General features: G+C 51.2%; 1 protein-coding gene across 1 annotated transcript in view; it reads left to right on the top strand.

The window, feature by feature from the left end:
- Window positions 1-15,954, top strand: part of myo10 (myosin X) — a 50,857-nt gene that overhangs the window by 29,395 nt on the left and 5,508 nt on the right. Inside the window, exons 5-35 of the mRNA XM_076022244.1 lie at window positions 611-745; window positions 823-947; window positions 1,075-1,088; window positions 1,375-1,459; window positions 1,554-1,657; window positions 1,764-1,893; window positions 2,124-2,242; window positions 2,396-2,542; window positions 2,697-2,797; window positions 2,966-3,032; window positions 3,567-3,659; window positions 3,749-3,817; window positions 3,920-4,002; window positions 4,346-4,454; window positions 4,697-4,777; window positions 8,103-8,227; window positions 8,347-8,461; window positions 8,763-8,869; window positions 8,956-9,204; window positions 9,462-9,501; window positions 10,264-11,199; window positions 11,296-11,416; window positions 12,069-12,312; window positions 12,716-12,811; window positions 12,997-13,090; window positions 13,333-13,388; window positions 13,655-13,797; window positions 13,885-14,076; window positions 14,849-15,006; window positions 15,545-15,668; window positions 15,872-15,954. The exon at window positions 15,872-15,954 is cut by the window's right edge and continues 215 nt beyond it. Of these exons, the coding sequence (XP_075878359.1) occupies window positions 611-745; window positions 823-947; window positions 1,075-1,088; window positions 1,375-1,459; window positions 1,554-1,657; window positions 1,764-1,893; window positions 2,124-2,242; window positions 2,396-2,542; window positions 2,697-2,797; window positions 2,966-3,032; window positions 3,567-3,659; window positions 3,749-3,817; window positions 3,920-4,002; window positions 4,346-4,454; window positions 4,697-4,777; window positions 8,103-8,227; window positions 8,347-8,461; window positions 8,763-8,869; window positions 8,956-9,204; window positions 9,462-9,501; window positions 10,264-11,199; window positions 11,296-11,416; window positions 12,069-12,312; window positions 12,716-12,811; window positions 12,997-13,090; window positions 13,333-13,388; window positions 13,655-13,797; window positions 13,885-14,076; window positions 14,849-15,006; window positions 15,545-15,668; window positions 15,872-15,954 (4,345 nt within the window). The remainder of the gene's footprint in view (window positions 1-610; window positions 746-822; window positions 948-1,074; window positions 1,089-1,374; window positions 1,460-1,553; window positions 1,658-1,763; window positions 1,894-2,123; window positions 2,243-2,395; window positions 2,543-2,696; window positions 2,798-2,965; window positions 3,033-3,566; window positions 3,660-3,748; window positions 3,818-3,919; window positions 4,003-4,345; window positions 4,455-4,696; window positions 4,778-8,102; window positions 8,228-8,346; window positions 8,462-8,762; window positions 8,870-8,955; window positions 9,205-9,461; window positions 9,502-10,263; window positions 11,200-11,295; window positions 11,417-12,068; window positions 12,313-12,715; window positions 12,812-12,996; window positions 13,091-13,332; window positions 13,389-13,654; window positions 13,798-13,884; window positions 14,077-14,848; window positions 15,007-15,544; window positions 15,669-15,871) is intronic.

Here is a 15,954-nt window from a genome sequence, read left to right on the forward strand (position 1 = left end):
GTGGAGCCACCGGCCAGCCCGCCGACACACAGCATCAGAACTTCATCTGCGGTCAGAACTTTCTCTGCTGTCAGGACTCAATGTTTAATGGTTCCCTGAAAAACAACAAGCACACATCGCAGCACAATCACAACTGGGTAAAGTCTGCAGTGATGATATATATGAGAATACATCAATAATGTCACACCGACTGGCTTCAATCTGGTGCAATGACTGGATCATGCCTGCCGCTCCTAGCTAACATGACAAGCTAACTGGCTCAGGTTTATCACAGCTAGCTAAAGTCGACCAACGCACGCAGTGAGCATTTGCAGCAGTTGGCCGGCGTTCTGGATCGAGAACTGGCTCTGTGGCTTCTGGAACCACAGACGTTCACGTTGGTTGTAAAGTTTTGGTTTTACTGTGGCTTTGATAAAACGGAAAGCAGAAAGTGTTTGTTTTTTTTGTAGTAGTTGTTGTTGTTGTTGTTGTTGTTGTTTTCTTTTTCTACATAAAACATGCTGACTTTGGCAATAATTCTGTAGCTCCTGCTGTTTCCACCTGGATGTGGGTCATGTTTGGTTTGGATGGGTTCGCGTTCTCTCTAACAGCTTGCTTTGTCGCCCCCCAGTGGCGAGAGCGGCGCCGGTAAAACGGAGAGCACCAAGCTGATCCTGAAGTTCCTGTCGTGCATGAGCCAGCACTCACTGGAGGTCTCGTCCCGAGACAGGACGTCCCTCGTGGAGGAGGCGCTATTGCAGAGCAGGTTGGTTCGCTCAGTCCTCCCGCTTTCCGAGGTCCTGCCTTCTCTGTTGACCGTCCCGCGTCCTCTCTGCCCCGCAGTCCCATCATGGAGGCCTTTGGGAATGCCAAGACCGTGTACAACAACAACTCCAGCCGCTTCGGCAAGTTTGTCCAGCTGCACATCAGCCAGAAGGGAAACATCCAGGGAGGAAGAATCGTTGACTGTATCCTTCACAAGAAACATTTTCTGTACCTGAAAACCTTTTTTGGGCTGTGTTGAACATGCTTGCCAGTGATTGGCTCCCTGCGTCCTGATTGCTTTTGCCTTGACTGACCGCTTCCTGACCACAGACCTGTTAGAGAAGGTGAGCCCGCATTATTCGTCCTTTCTGAGCTAAATCTGTCTCAAGTTTGGGGACTGGCCCCTGTCATCGCTAGAGAGATGTTGTCTAAGGGAGGGGTGGAGTTTACATCAGGCTGGCAATCCTTTAACATTCAGCGTTTTATTTTAATTCTAACAAAAAGGAAAATACACAAGTGAACAGTAAAAAAACACAATACAAAGCATTTATTCAGTCTGAAGTTTTAGTGAATCTTGGACTTTGGCCCGTGTGCCAATATTATTATTAAAGAGTTGTTGGTTCCCCACAGAACCGAGTGGTCCGGCAGAACCCTGGGGAGAGGAACTACCACATCTTCTACGCTCTGCTGGCTGGAACCGACAACCAGCAGCGAGGTGAGAGCGTCCGGCTGGGATTGAAGAAATGCATAGTCAACGTACAGTAATTCCTGGTGCAAACAGAGGGCTAACAGCCTTGCTCTGCGTGCAGAGGCGTTTGGTTTGGACCAGCCTGACTCCTACAACTACCTGAGACGGTCCAGCTGCCACGACGACCCGACAATCAACGACCGCGGCACTTTCCAGGACGTCCTGGTGCGACCCAAACACGTCAGGGTAGAACGTGCCGCAACCCTGTGGTCTCCACCGAGCCTCACCTTCTTCTTCTTCTTCTTCTTCTTCTTCTGTGCTCGGCGAGCAGAGCTCCATGCGAATGATGCAGTTCACGGAGGAGAACATCAGGGAGATCCTGCGTCTCCTGGTGGGGATCCTCCACACCGGGAACATCGAGTTCATGACGGCCGGCGGAGCGCAGGTCTCCTCCAAGTCAGGTCTGACTCTCCGATCTCCTCTAGTGGCCGTGGTGCTTCTGACGTCACAGTGTCAACTTGTTTGTTTGTTTTTTCGATGCTTGACACACGGCCAGTGAGGTGAAGCTCTCCAGCGCCAATTCGTTGTTCTCCTCCTGTGGCTGCGACAGAGGAACCAGCAGCGTTCCACCACTTCCTGTTTAATTCCCGCCCGGTTCTGAACCGTCTGCTGTGTGTTTGTGTTCGAGCAGCTCTCGGCCGGACCGCTGACCTCCTGGGGCTGAACTCGGAGCAGCTGGCGGAGGTCCTGACCCACCGCTCAATGATCCTCCGGGGCGAGGAGATCTCCACGCCGCTCACCGTGGAGCAGGTCAGTCACAGGGCTGCGGTGGCGACGGGGGGGGGCATGCGTGACTCTCTAGGCTAGTCGGCCTCAGCTTTTTTTGACCAATCAGAGAGAGTCTTAGGGTGTTGGCTCAAGAAGACAGAGACGAAAGTGAGTTTCTTGACGTTACTGCTGCAGGCCGTCGACTCCCGCGACTCCATGGCCATGGCACTTTACTCCCAGTGCTTCAACTGGATCATCTGCACGCTCAACAGGCGCATCAGAGGCAAAGAGGACTTCAAGTCTATCAGCATCCTGGACATCTTCGGCTTCGAGAACTTCGAGGTGAGTACTCAGTGCAGGACATACACATACAGGAGTTGCTGGGTTGTGTCCCAGTCACTGACTTGCTCTGTTAGATATGAATATTTTCACTTCTATTTCGATTCTTCATAAAGCCGACAGCAGACTTCCCGGTTTCTTTTGTTCCTTCGCGCAGGTGAACCGCTTCGAGCAGTTCAACATCAACTATGCAAACGAGAAGCTGCAGGAATATTTCAACAAGCACATTTTCTCTCTGGAGCAACTTGAATACAACAAGTAGGTGGAGGAACCCACTACATTAGCTTTCGCAGCCAGCGGCAGCGCTTTGGTTGAAAAACCATGTGAAGATAAAATTTTTACTGGCTACTGCGGCTGCTGCTGGTTTCTGCGGAAACGTCTCCTGCTGTGTGATGTCTTTCTGAAGGTGTGTCCGTCTGTCTGCAGGGAAGGTCTGGCTTGGGTCGACATCAACTGGATGGACAACGGAGAGTGTCTGGATCTGATCGAGAAGGTCCGTTAGGAGGAGGGCGTGAACACAGATATTTACAACAGCTGAACAAAACTATTGAGACGTGCCAAAAACACCAGTATGATTGAAACAGACAGTTCAGCTCTGTGTTTCAGAATCGGAATCAGAATGTCTTTATTGTCATTGTACAAAGTACCATCTGCTAACATAGAGGGGGTGGGGTTAATCAGCAGTACTGGAACCAGCCACTAGGAGGCTCTCTATATCCTGTTTTTTTTTTTTTAGCTCTACAGGTCGCAGCAAGGATGGGAAGCCAGACATTAAAACATTAGTCTGTAATTCTGCAATCAAACATTTCAAAAAGCTTCTGGAAAACACAGGTCCCGCCTTTTGTTTAGCAGAGAACCAATCAAGTGTGAGCATATTGAGTACTAACATCAGGCATGATGAAGACAATGAAAATGATGATGGAGATGATGAGGATAATGATGATGATGGAGATGATGAAGATTGTGACGAGGATAATGATGATGATGATGATGACGATGATGATGATGATGATGATGATCTCCACAGAAACTGGGCCTGCTGGCTCTGCTGAACGAGGAGAGCCACTTCCCCAAGGCCACGGACGACACGCTGCTGGAGAAGCTCCACAGTCAGCACTCGGTACGCTCATCGAGACTCCGCCTCACCTCGCCATGCCTGATTAGCTCCGCCCTCAGACCTTTTTTTTTTTTTCACCCGCCTCTCTGCAGAAGAACCCGTTCTACGTGAAGCCCCGCGTAGCCGTGCACTTGTTTGGAGTGAGGCACTACGCTGGAGAGGTGAGAGCTCAGGCCGAAGCCTCTCGTTTTCCCAGCTGTTCCGCAGAAACAGTGTAAAGTCTCTCCTCTCTGTCTCTGGCACCCCCCTGTGGCCTGGTGTAGGTGGTGTACGATGTGCGAGGGATGTTGGAGAAGAACCGAGACACTTTCAGAGACGACATCCTCAACCTGCTGAGGGAGAGCCGGTCGGTCCCGTCTCCTTCTTTCTCACTGCCAGTCGAAAAGGAGTTTTCTTCATTTCAAATGTTCCAGTCAAAAGCCTATTTACTGAATGTTTAGCACGGCTGCTCTCTAACTGTTGTCATCCCCCAGAAACACTTTTACACCTTCACTGAGTTATTCACTTTTGTTGAAATTCAAATAAACATCATAGTTAATTTGTCTAATAACCTACACCTAGTGTTAAATCAAAAGAGCAGTGCCTGCAGCTGCGCCCACCACCAGCTAAGAGCGTCCGTCTGTTGGAAGCACCTCCTCCCAGCATGCTCTGCTCCTCTGACTGTTTGTCCCGCCTCCCCCCTCCATCAGCTTGGACTTTGTCTACGACCTGTTTGAACGCGTCCAGAGCCGCAACAAGCAGGACACGCTGAGGAGCAGCTCCAAGCACCGCCGGCCCACCGTCAGCTCCCAGTTCAAGGTAGGACTCCCCTGCAGGTGGCGCCGCTGGCCACTTTGCACGGCGCCTCAGACAGCCGGCGCGTCAGTGGAAAAACACCATAACGCCATAACTTTGGGATCATGTTGCTGAGCTGCTGTCTCTTCTGTCAGACTTCCAGCCAAACCGTGTGTGGTCACTTTCCATTCAAAGCACCACCATCCCGACGGCTGCTACTACGGCTAACGGCTAACAGCAGCCCTCTCTGTTCACTGTTTTTGCAGGATTCCTTGCACGCGCTGATGGCCACGCTCAGCACGTCTGACCCGTTTTTCATACGATGCATCAAACCCAACTCACAAAAGGTGAGTGGCCTCTCACACACACACACACATACACACACACACACACTAGCCCTCTGATGGTCTTGACAGTCTCCTCCCTAACAACCGTCCCCAGACAGGAATGAGAAGAAGTGTTTGCCCTCCCGTGACCTTTGACCCCCAGTTAACCCTGTACCACTGCAGAATGTGTTCATAGCGTAAACAAACAAAGCGACCTTGGTCACATCTGTCTGTCTGCCTGTGGAAGGGCCTCTGAATGATTTCAGCAGCCACCATCAAAACACGGCACAAGGTGGCGCTGAGTGTGGAAACCCGCTTTGATTGGCTCCTCCCTGCTATCTTTTTGACGCCTGCCCGGTGGGGGGGCCGGGTGGAGCTCGCCGTGATGTCATCACTCCAGGCACTGATGTGTGTCTTCCATCAGCCCAGATGGACGTAGAGTTGAAAAACTGGTCAGGTGGTTGTTTCCCATCATGGCCAGTGATGCTCAGCAGCCAATCAGATGCAGCTGCAGCCAGCAGAGACAGAAGTCAGCGGCACGTTTGAATGTAAACAGCCCTCTGTCACACACACACACACACACACACACACACACACACACACACACACACACAGACAAATCAGCCTCAGCAGGAGAGACACCCCCCCCATCCTCCTCACAGTGGTCGGGGGGAGTTGTGGCTTTGGAAGCCTTTGTTCAACTCTGTGCCCTCCGTGGTGTGTGTGTGTGTGTGTGTGTGTGTGTGTGTGTGTGTGTGTGTGTGTGTGTGTGTGTGTGTGTGTGTGTGTGTGTGAGAGAGAGAGAGAGAGAGAGAGAGAGCGAGAGGGAGGGAGGGAGTATGTGAGGCTGTTTGGAAGTTTTTGGCCGTGGTTTCCCTGACAAAACGCTGCGGACGGTAGCGAGACGACACAGCCTCAAGCTGCTGCTGCTGCTGCTGCTGCTGCTGCTGTCGTCTCAGCAGCGTTCAGGAGCGTTCAGGACTACTCAGCAGCGTTCAGCAGCGAGACCGTTCCGTCCAGCCTCGTCTCAGCATCCGACGGAACGTATGTGTAGCGAGGTGAGACGCCGCCGTTTGGGGTGAGCAGCAGCTCCGAGGTCAGATCTTCTCCTCTGGTGGCATTTAACTGCGGTTTAGTTTTGAAAATGTTCAAGAAGATTTTCTCTCGTGTGGGTGAAACTGGAGATTAGTGTGAAAGCAGCAGTTTGTTGGAAATGTGTGACGGCAGCGTTGACTGGTGCAGTGGTTGTTGAGGTGTAAAGCTGCTGCTGCTGCTGCTGATGATGATGCTGCTGCTGCTTCCCTCTGAGCCAGAACTGTGGAGGCTCTGCTGTAGTTCTTCCTCTGTGTCATGTTTGATGGTCCAGCAGAGCCACTTCAGCTCCAGGATCCTGTTGGTGGAGAGACTGCTCTTCTTCTACTGAGGAAATGTTGTCCGGTTGTGATCAGACAGACCACTGCAGCAGCAGCAGCAGCAGCAGCCGCTTCTTCTTCTTCAGTTTCCACCTGCAGGAGTCAAGCCCTGCTTTGGTCACAGTTAGAAGCTTGATTTCTCCTCCGATCTGAGTTTCTCCATTCTTGCTCTCCAAACCCCTCCTCCCCGTCAACCGCTCGCCCCTTCCCCCTCTATTGGGGGTGACTCGTCCACGGCCACGCCCCCTTTTGTCCCACTGAATGGACCGAGCTGAGGCACGGTGTTGAACCCGCAAGCCTGTTGTTGCTCTGAACTGAACTCAGCATCAACCAGAGTTTCGTAAAACCTGGATGGAAGAAAACGGCAGTCGCTAAAGTGAATACAGGTCCTCCCCGAAAAATTAGAATATCAAGTAAAAGTTGTTTTATTTTGGCAATTTAACATAAAACAGGAAACCAACAAATTTTATTGAGCCATTACATGCAAATTGACATCTCAAGCAGTCCCTTGTTGTAACTTTGCTGATTAAGATTTTCATGAAGATTTGACTTTATGTAATATTCAAATTTTCTGAGCTGCAAGTCCTGATCAGCGAAATCCAAAGAAATAAAAACTTGAAATATATTGATTTGCATATTATTCCTTTATATAATATGTTGAATTGTTAGTTGAATTGCAGAAATACTACAACCTTTTCAGGATATTCTAATTTTCCAGGTAGTACCTGTATAGCAGTACACTGAACTAGGAAATGTTTGAACAGATCTCTGGTGGTCTTTGGCTCGGGAGTGAAGAAGATGGGAAGAAAACCTCCAGCTGGTGTGTTGTTTCCGGGTAGACTTTCCTCTCTCTCTGTCCGTCAGAAACCAGTGAAACTGCGATTTTGGCTGAATTGTCCCTGTCGGTGGTTCCCATCATGCCGCGGGGCTGCGAGCGTTCAACCCGCTGCTGTTGACGTGCAGCCAAATGAGGAAACGAGGATGAAGGGGGCGGAGTCGGACTTCCTGACAGCGGCCAGCTTTGTGCGCATGCTAATGGCGCCCCCTAGCCAACCTAAAGGCTTCCATTCAGTGCGAGGGTGGAGAGAAAGCAGCCTCTTGTTCTGCCCACCGCCACCTCCAGCCCGGGACGCCCACCAGGGTTCACAGCAGCACTGATGCATGATGAGGGTGGGGTGGGGGGGGGGACAAGCTGAGGGTCCGCTAGAAGATTTATTTCACATCTGGGAAAGAACTCAAAGCAGAGAAGCCTTTAAAATGATCAATAAGAGATGATTGATAGGAGTGGGCCAATCACAAGTTTGTCACACCTGGAGGCTTTCTATTGGCTGCTCCATCCACCAAGAAATGTTGTCTAGTTCTGGTCAAGCGGGACACAGATGGGGGTTTGTCGAGAGCAATGTTTCTCAACCACTGTGCCGCGGCACACTAGTGTACCGTGAGACAGTGTCAGGTGTGCCGTGAAAGATGATCCAATCTCACTCAATTGGTTTAAAAAAACAAAAACAAAAACATTCCTTTGTGGAGTGACTTTGCGTTAAGAGGAATGTGAGCCTATTTTCCTCCCAGGATATCAGCAATGTGTGCATCTAAACAGAGCCCGTGAGTATAAATAGATTAAGAGACTATGTTTTTATTATTAGGCTAAAAAGTTTAATTTTATAATATTTTGGTTGGTGGTGTGTCATGGCTGAAACAAGGTTGAAAACGCTGGTCTAGATGGATCTGATATTGATTTGAAGAATGTTAGCTTGTTGCCCAATCACCTTCCAGTTTTATCAAGGCCCCTCCCCTTTCTTCAAATCGTCTTTGGTATCAGGTGGACGTGTGAAATATTCTATTTTTTTCATAGCCTCACAAATGGACAATTTAACAATTTACTTTTTTTCTCTGATCAAACTCTCGACGTTTCCGCGTCATTTCTGTGCCTGCAGATGCCCGACCACTTCGACCAGACGCTGGTGCTGAACCAGCTCAGATACTCCGGCATGTTGGAGACGGTCCGCATCCGGCGCTCCGGGTTCCCGGTCCGGAGGCCCTTCCAGGACTTCTGTTCCAGGTCGGTTCCCAGCGCCGCCCTGGGCCCAGACACCTGGACTCACTCCACCTCCTCCTCCTCCTCCTCCTCCTCACCCACTGACCGCCTGTCCCCGCCACCTCCTCCTCCTCCTCCGCCAGGTACAAGGTGCTGCTGCAGGACCAGGCGCCCCCTGCTGACGCCAGAGAGAGCTGTGCCCAGTTGCTGCGACTGTACGACAGCAGCGGTGTCGAGTGGCAGCTGGGGAAGACCAAGGTGAGGGGGTGGGGCCATGAGGAAAAGGCTGTAAACAGAGGGCTAAATATGCTGTTTTCTGGACATCTAGCGAGGCTTTGAAATACTTAAAGTCGAGTCACACCAGCTGTATGTACTAATTTTTCTTACATTTGGACCGTGTCATTATAGGTTCCCTTTAAAATGCGACACTTTTTGTTTGCTATACTGATTTCTGCCACCAGAGGGAGACTTCCCACTGCTCTGAAAGGGGTTTCAGGCTGTTGAAAGTTTGAATGAACGACAGGGGTTTTCAGGTCTTGGTGTGTTTCTATGCCGGCAGGTCTTCCTCCGGGAGTCTCTGGAGCACCGTCTGGAGAAGCAGAGAGAGGTGGAGGTGCTGAAAGCCGCCATGATCATCCAGGCCCACGTCCTGGGCTACATGGCCAGGTAGCTGCAAACACCCGCAGAGCATTAGACGGCAAAACAAACGCTGGCTGTTGTGAAATAATCTCTGCTGTGTGTGCCGGGAACAGGAAGCAGTACAGGAAGCTGCTGCAGTGCATTGTGCTCATCCAGAAGAACTACCGGGCCTTCTACTGGCGGAGGAAATTCCTGCTCCTCCGCTGGGCAGCGCTGACTTTCCAGAAGCAGGTGCGAGGCCAGCGGGCCCGCCGGGCCTGCAGGCAGCTGCAGGAGGAGAGGAGGAGGAGGAGGCAGGAGGAGGAGGAGCAGGAGGAGCGCCGCAGGAGGAAGCAGGAGGAGGAGGAGCAGGAGAGGGAGAGGTGGGTCTGTTCAGACTGTCTGAACCAAAGCAGCAGTGTTGCATGGCCTGTTTGACCACAGCGCCCCCTCCAGGACCCTCTTTTATTTCTGTTTACAGTAGTTTTTTATTCATTTCCTCCCTTGTGTCTGTGTGTTCTGACTGACCGCTGCCACATCTTGCCTGTCTGTGTTTGGAGCCACCAAATGTAATTTAACGGTGTTGCCAGTGAGTCCCGCCCCTGCCGATCAGCTGACCTGCTTCTGTCTGTTTTCACAGGGTGAGACACAAGCTGGAGGCGGAGCGACTGGCCAGAGAGGTATGTTGACACACCTCACTGGGACAGCGGAAGTGTTGCTCTCATTGCTTCTGATTCTCATTACTGCTGCTGGATTTCCGCTAACAGCTAACATTAGCTGCTGGCTAATTTCCTGTGTTGTAGTTCCAGTTGTAGTCCAGCGTGTGACGACTGAAGCTGGATTCTGTCATCACTGGCTTCTTTTTTCCCGTGAACTTTACAAACAGTTCATACCTCAGGCTAAGACCTACTATGCTAACGTCTGCGGGTTCACGCTAACATCAGGCAGAACAATCCCAGTGTTCACCACGGCTAACTAATAGCTGGATACAGTGTGCGATACAATCTTAAATTTCCTTAACATGCAACATGCATGTCTTTAAAAATTGAATTTTAAACAGGGTGATCTTAGTGATTATTAGTGTATTAGTATATAGATTATATATATATATGTTTTATATATGTTTTTTATATATATATATATATATATATATATATATATATATATATATATATATATATATATATATGTATATATATATATATATATGTATATATTTATATATATATATATATATATATATGTATATATATATATATATATATATATATATATATATATATAAATTTATATAAATACATATATATATACAGTATATATATATAGTCACACACACACACACACACAGACACACACACACACATACATACATACATATACTTGCGCACTGGTTGGATGGCTAACTAATGCCTCCTTCTGTCATTGTGTTTCTGCCTCTCCAGGCTGAGGAGGCCCGGCAGCTGGAGGAGCTGCAGTGCTTCGAGGAGCCGCCCTCGCTTCCTCCTCCGGCGCCACCGGCACTGGCACTGGTGGCCGCCACGTCGTGCGAAGACCCGGACAGCCCAGCAGAGGGCGACGAGGACGAGGTCCGTCCCCACGAGGCCTCCCAGGTGGACGAGATCCTGCGGCTGGAGCGGGAGATCCAGGCGTTGCAGCGGCAGAAGGAGCGCCAGGAGCTGTCGCTGACCGAGGCGTCGCTCAACCGGCTGCAGCTCCTCCGCGACCAGGAGCTCCGGCGGCTGGAGGACGAGGCCTGCCGGGCAGCGCAGCAGTTCCTCGACTCGCTCAACTTCGACGAGATCGACGAGTGCGTGAGGAACATCGAGACCTCGCTGGGAGGCGTCGGGGAGGGCGAGGAAGAGAAGGAAGGGGAGAAGAGGGATGGGGGCGATCACCCGAGGCGCCACGAGGACGAGGAGGTGGACGAGGGCTTCGGCGCCGACGACGACGCCTTCAAGGACTCGCCCAACCCCAGCGAGCACGGCCACTCGGACGGCCAGCGCACCAGCGGCATCCGCACCAGCGACGACTCGTCCGAGGAGGACCCCTACGCCAACGACGGCATGGCCGCGCCCCTGCCCCCCCCGCTGCCCCCGCCCAACCTGCTGCTGCTGCTGCCGCCCGTGCCCCCCGCCTGCCTGGCCTCGCCCTGCGGCCCCTCCGGCGCCCAGTCCGACCACCTGGTGGAGCTCATCCCCCCGGACGAGGACTCAGACTATGACCAGGACGACTACGACGAGGGCGCCGTGATGCCCGGCGGCGGCGTGGCCTTCCCCGGCCCCCGCAGCGGCCAGTGGTCGCCTGACTACCGCGGCTCGGTGGGCACCTACAGCAGCTCGGGGGCCTACCGCTTCAGCTCGGAGGGGCCGCAGTCGTCGGTCAGTCCTCACTGGGGATCAGATCGGGCTCTCAGTAACGCCTTCTTCTTCTTCTGCAGTCAGTGTGTCTGAGTGTCTGTGCTCGTGTCCTTCCAGTTCGAGGATAGCGAGGACGACTTCGACCGCTTCGACACCGACGACGAGCTGTCGTACCGGCGGGACTCCGTCTACAGCTGCGTCACGCTGCCGTACTTCCACAGCTTCCTGTTCATCAAAGGTAACTACAGCGCCCCCTAGTGTCTGACATGGCGGCCCAGTTATTTTAATGGAGCGGCTCAGCAGCAAAAAACGGTTTTAGATTCTGGGTTACTTCCGCATTATGCGGCCCCCATAGAGCATGTAGCAGTATTGTCACTTCCCATCATGCCTCGGTAACTCACGAGATGCATCAGGACACATTTTTAAAGTCCATGACTTAAACATACTAAATATAGATTTATTGTGAACCAACTTTCAGGTCGTAGCCATGATGTCAGCCGTTTTACAGCTGTTTATTTTTGTATTGAGGTCGAGGTTCTTATAGGGCAAAATGTGGTTTTTGCCCAAAGTACCTTGAATGGCTACTAGAAAAGAAACACCGTACCACCATACTGCCAGTCTGAGATCCACGTCTTATAATACATCCATGGATGCATCAGCAGAAGCTCTGCTGATGCAGAGTTTCGTCTACAACACTAGGTGGCAGTGCAGAAACCAAAAACTTGCCTTCTAACCAGCAAGTGACATCCCCTGATGTTCACAGTCACCAGGCCTTAGCTAGCTTAGCACGCTAACTTTTGGGAGTTCACTCTTAATTCAAAAACCGCCATCCTAGTGGTTCAGAATGATGCAAACGGAGGGGTTGTAACGTGCGGCGCTGCCCCCTACAGGCGGCCTGATGAACACGTGGAAGCGGCGCTGGTGCGTCCTGAAGGACGAGACCTTCCTGTGGTTCCGCGCCAAGCAGGAGGCGCTCAAGCAGGGCTGGCTGCACAAGAAGGGCGGCGGCTCGTCCACGCTGTCGCGGCGCAACTGGAGGCGGCGCTGGTTCGTGCTGCGGCAGAGCAAACTCATGTACTTCGAGAACGACGGCGAGGAGAAGATGAAGGGGGTGCTGGACATGCACGAGGCCAAGTGAGGACCCGGCGGTTTGACCGTCAACTGTTTTATTTAACTATTATGTTTATATATACAACATTTATATGTTTCTTTAACACATCAATGAGCACTTTGACATGATGGATCAGAAATAACAGGAGTTGATAAGTGGCTGCATTATTTGTCAGAGGACCTGCAGGTGAAGATGATGCCTGAAACCGCTTGTCAAAAATGCAGTACCTCAAATCGCCATTAGGCGGTGCTGTTGATGGTTTATTCCTGTTTTGATCGTTCAGTTGCTTATTTTGCAGTCAGTTAATGGTTGTTTAATAATGGTCGTTTGATAATGGTTGTTTAATTATTGCTTAGTGGGGAAATCAGTTGAGACCACAGAAGCAGAAGGCGGTGTGAAAGTCACTGTGTTTCCTGTCCCGCGCAGAGAGATCATCGACAACACGGGGAAGGAGAACGGAATCGACATCGTGATGCCGGAGAGGACGTACCACCTGATCGCAGAGTCTGCCGAGGACGCCAGGTGAGCAGCGCCCGGTCTGTCCGCGCTGGACGGGCCCCCCGGTGGCCGGTTGCGAGGCCTACGTCACCGTGCGCCTCGGCTGCTGGGGGTTCAGTTCCGCAGGGTGGTGGCGGGCGGCGAAGCGTCTTGGGCCGCCTGTCGTCTTGTTCTGCCTGTTGCTGACGCTGCGCTTTCCATGGTTACAGCCAGTGGTTCAGTGTCCTGAGTCAGGTCCACAGCTCCACAGAGCAGGAGATCCGAGAGATGCACGACGAGCAGGCCAACCCTCAGAACGCCGTGGTGAGTGGGCCAAAGCATTGTGGGAAACTAAGACGGTGACCCCGAACTGTTGAATGGTAGCGTAGTTTGCCGCGTCAACATATACATTTATACCTTATCACAACTTGAAGGAATGTTCCGTTTGAGAATCAATAGGGTTTTTTGATAGACGATTCCTTAAGTGTGAAATGGGATCTTGATTGATCCAGTTAATCCAGTTTGCATGCAGCTAATCCCGCCCCCTGCTCTGTGCGTCTCTTCAGGGAACGCTGGACGTCGGCATGATCGACTCCGTTTGTGCCTCGGACAATCCAGAGAGGTGAGAGGCTCCACTTTCACACTTCCTCCAGGAGAAAAACATCTATCACGGGATATGTACAAAAAAATCTGATAATAAAATTAGCTCTTTATTGAAATAACCCTGAAATGCAGCTATTTTGTCACTTACGGTTCACTTTTGATGGGCCGGATTAAAAAGCTTAACGGGCTGCATATGAACCCCCGTGCCGTAGTTTGGCCACGCCTGCGCTAGAAGCGTCCGAACAGGCTGAAGGTGGCGTTCTCTCATTGGCTCCTGTCACTCAGGCCCAACTCCTTCGTCATCATCACGGCCAACCGCGTGCTGCACTGCAACGCCGACACGCCGGAGGAGATGCACCACTGGATCACCCTGCTGCAGCGCTCCAAGGGGGACACGCGCGTCGACGGCCAGGAGTTCATCATCCGAGGTGACGCCGCTCTCTCCGCTCCCTCTTGTCTTGTAAAAGCTCGCTAAACGTTAGAACGCGGCTGGAAACGTGTGGTCTCTCCGCCAGGCTGGATGCACAAGGAGATGAGGAACAGCAGCAGGGCGTCGCTGAAGCTCAAGAAGCGCTGGTTCCTGCTGACCCACAATTCCCTGGACTACTACAAGAGCTCGGAGCGCAGCGCCCTCAAGCTGGGCACGCTGGTGCTCAACAGCTTGTGCTCGGTGGTGCAGCCGGACGAGAGGGTCTTCAGGGAGAGCGGTGAGACGCTGCCGCCCGCCACGGCTTCAAACCCCGCCCATCCTGCTTTAAACCCCACCCATCCTGTTTTAAACCACGCCCAGTCATCTTTAAACCTCAGCCACCCTGCTTTAAACCCTGCCCAGTCAGCTTTAAACCCCGCCCACCCAGCTTTAAACCCCGCCTACCCTTCTTTAAACCCTGCCCAGTCAGCTTTAGACCCCGCCCGCCCAGCTTTAGACCCCGCCCGCCCAGCTTTAAACCCCGCCTACCCTTCTTTAAACCCTGCCCAGTCATCTTTAAACCTCACCCACCCTGCTTTAAACCCCGCCCGTCCTGCTTTAAACCCCACCCATCCTTCTTTAAACCCCACCCATCCTGTTTTAAACCCCGCCCATCTTTCTTTAAACCCCGCCTGTCCTGTTTTAAACCACACCCAGTCATCTTTAAACCTCACCCAGCCTGCTTTAAACCCCACCTACCCTTCTTTAAACCCAGAAAAAAGGTTGACACACTCACACTTTTCTTATAATGCAGATAGTCCAACATTTATTCTGCATTTCCATCAAACTACCGAACAAACAAACTCAAACATCTTTGCGGCGCAGTGGTCAGAAACCATTTGCACCTGAAGACGACAGTATCTACACACCTGAACCACAGACAGTAGCACAGCGACACCCACAGCATGAATAGTGAAACAGCCTCAGTCTCAGTTCAGATGAGCACAACAACACCTGATTTTAAGCCCCGCCCACCCAGCTTTAACCCTCCCCCTGTCTCCTCCCCTCAGGCTACTGGAACGTCACCGTGCACGGCCGCAAGCACTCGTACCGCCTGTACTGCAAGCTGCTGAACGAGGCGGTGCGCTGGGCCAGCGCCGTGCAGAACGTCATCGACTCCAAGGCCCCCATGGAGACGCCAACACAGCAGCTCATCCAGGACATCAAGGTGATCAGCTGAGCGGCCCCCCCGGCTCACAGCACGCACACGGAAACAAGGCGTAGTTCGCCTTATTTAGTGATATTCATTATTGTTGGCAATTTTATTCACTAGAAATAAGAAAGTTATATTATTTCATTATAAGAAGAGTTATTATTCCCTTATAGTGGTTTTCTTAGGTGTTTGTTTCAACAAAATTCCGTCTCTTTTTATTTTATTTTATAAATATTTTTTTTCAGAACGACGACATTTAACATGCAACAAAGGTTGAGGACAGTAGCGATGGTGCACCAAAACGTACAATAATAATGTGGATATAAAAAGTAATAATAATAGTAGCAACAAAACAAACTAAAGAAAAATACTTAAATATTTATTTATAATTATGATTAATACTTAATAATAAAAAGTATAATATGATATATTACATTATGATAATATTTAATAATTATTATTATTATTATCTAATAAAAAAGTGATAAACAAAAAGGGGGAAATATGTATATACGTATGTACACACATTTGAATAGTAATGTGTGGTCCGCAGGAGAACTGTCTGAACCCGGAGGTGGTGGAGCAGATCTGCAGGAGGAACCCCATCCTGCGCTACAGCCACCACCCGCTGCACTCGCCGCTGCTGCCGCTGCCGTACGGCGACGCCCACTTCAGCCGTGAGTCAGAAACATCTCGCACAGCAGAAGCAGCAGAAGCAGCGGGTTTCCAGCCAAAACCTCCAGAGACGACGTTTGATTTGAAACTAGAACACATTCACGTGAAGAAAAGAGTCACTGCAGAGAGGGTTCCAAAGAGGCACTGTTGACCTTTGACCTTGACCCCGATGCTCCCCTCTGAACCCTCTCTCTCGCTCTCTCAGTGGCTGGGAACAGGAGCTGCACGACGCTGCAGGAGGAAGCCCTGAAGGTGTTCAGCTCCCTGCAGCACCTGGAGGGCGTGACC

This window comes from Nelusetta ayraudi, unplaced genomic scaffold, assembly GCF_046127955.1.
Source record: "Nelusetta ayraudi isolate G7.1 ecotype Tasmania unplaced genomic scaffold, CSIRO-AGI_Nayr_v1 ptg000011l, whole genome shotgun sequence".
NCBI classification, from domain to species: Eukaryota; Metazoa; Chordata; class Actinopteri; order Tetraodontiformes; family Monacanthidae; genus Nelusetta; species Nelusetta ayraudi.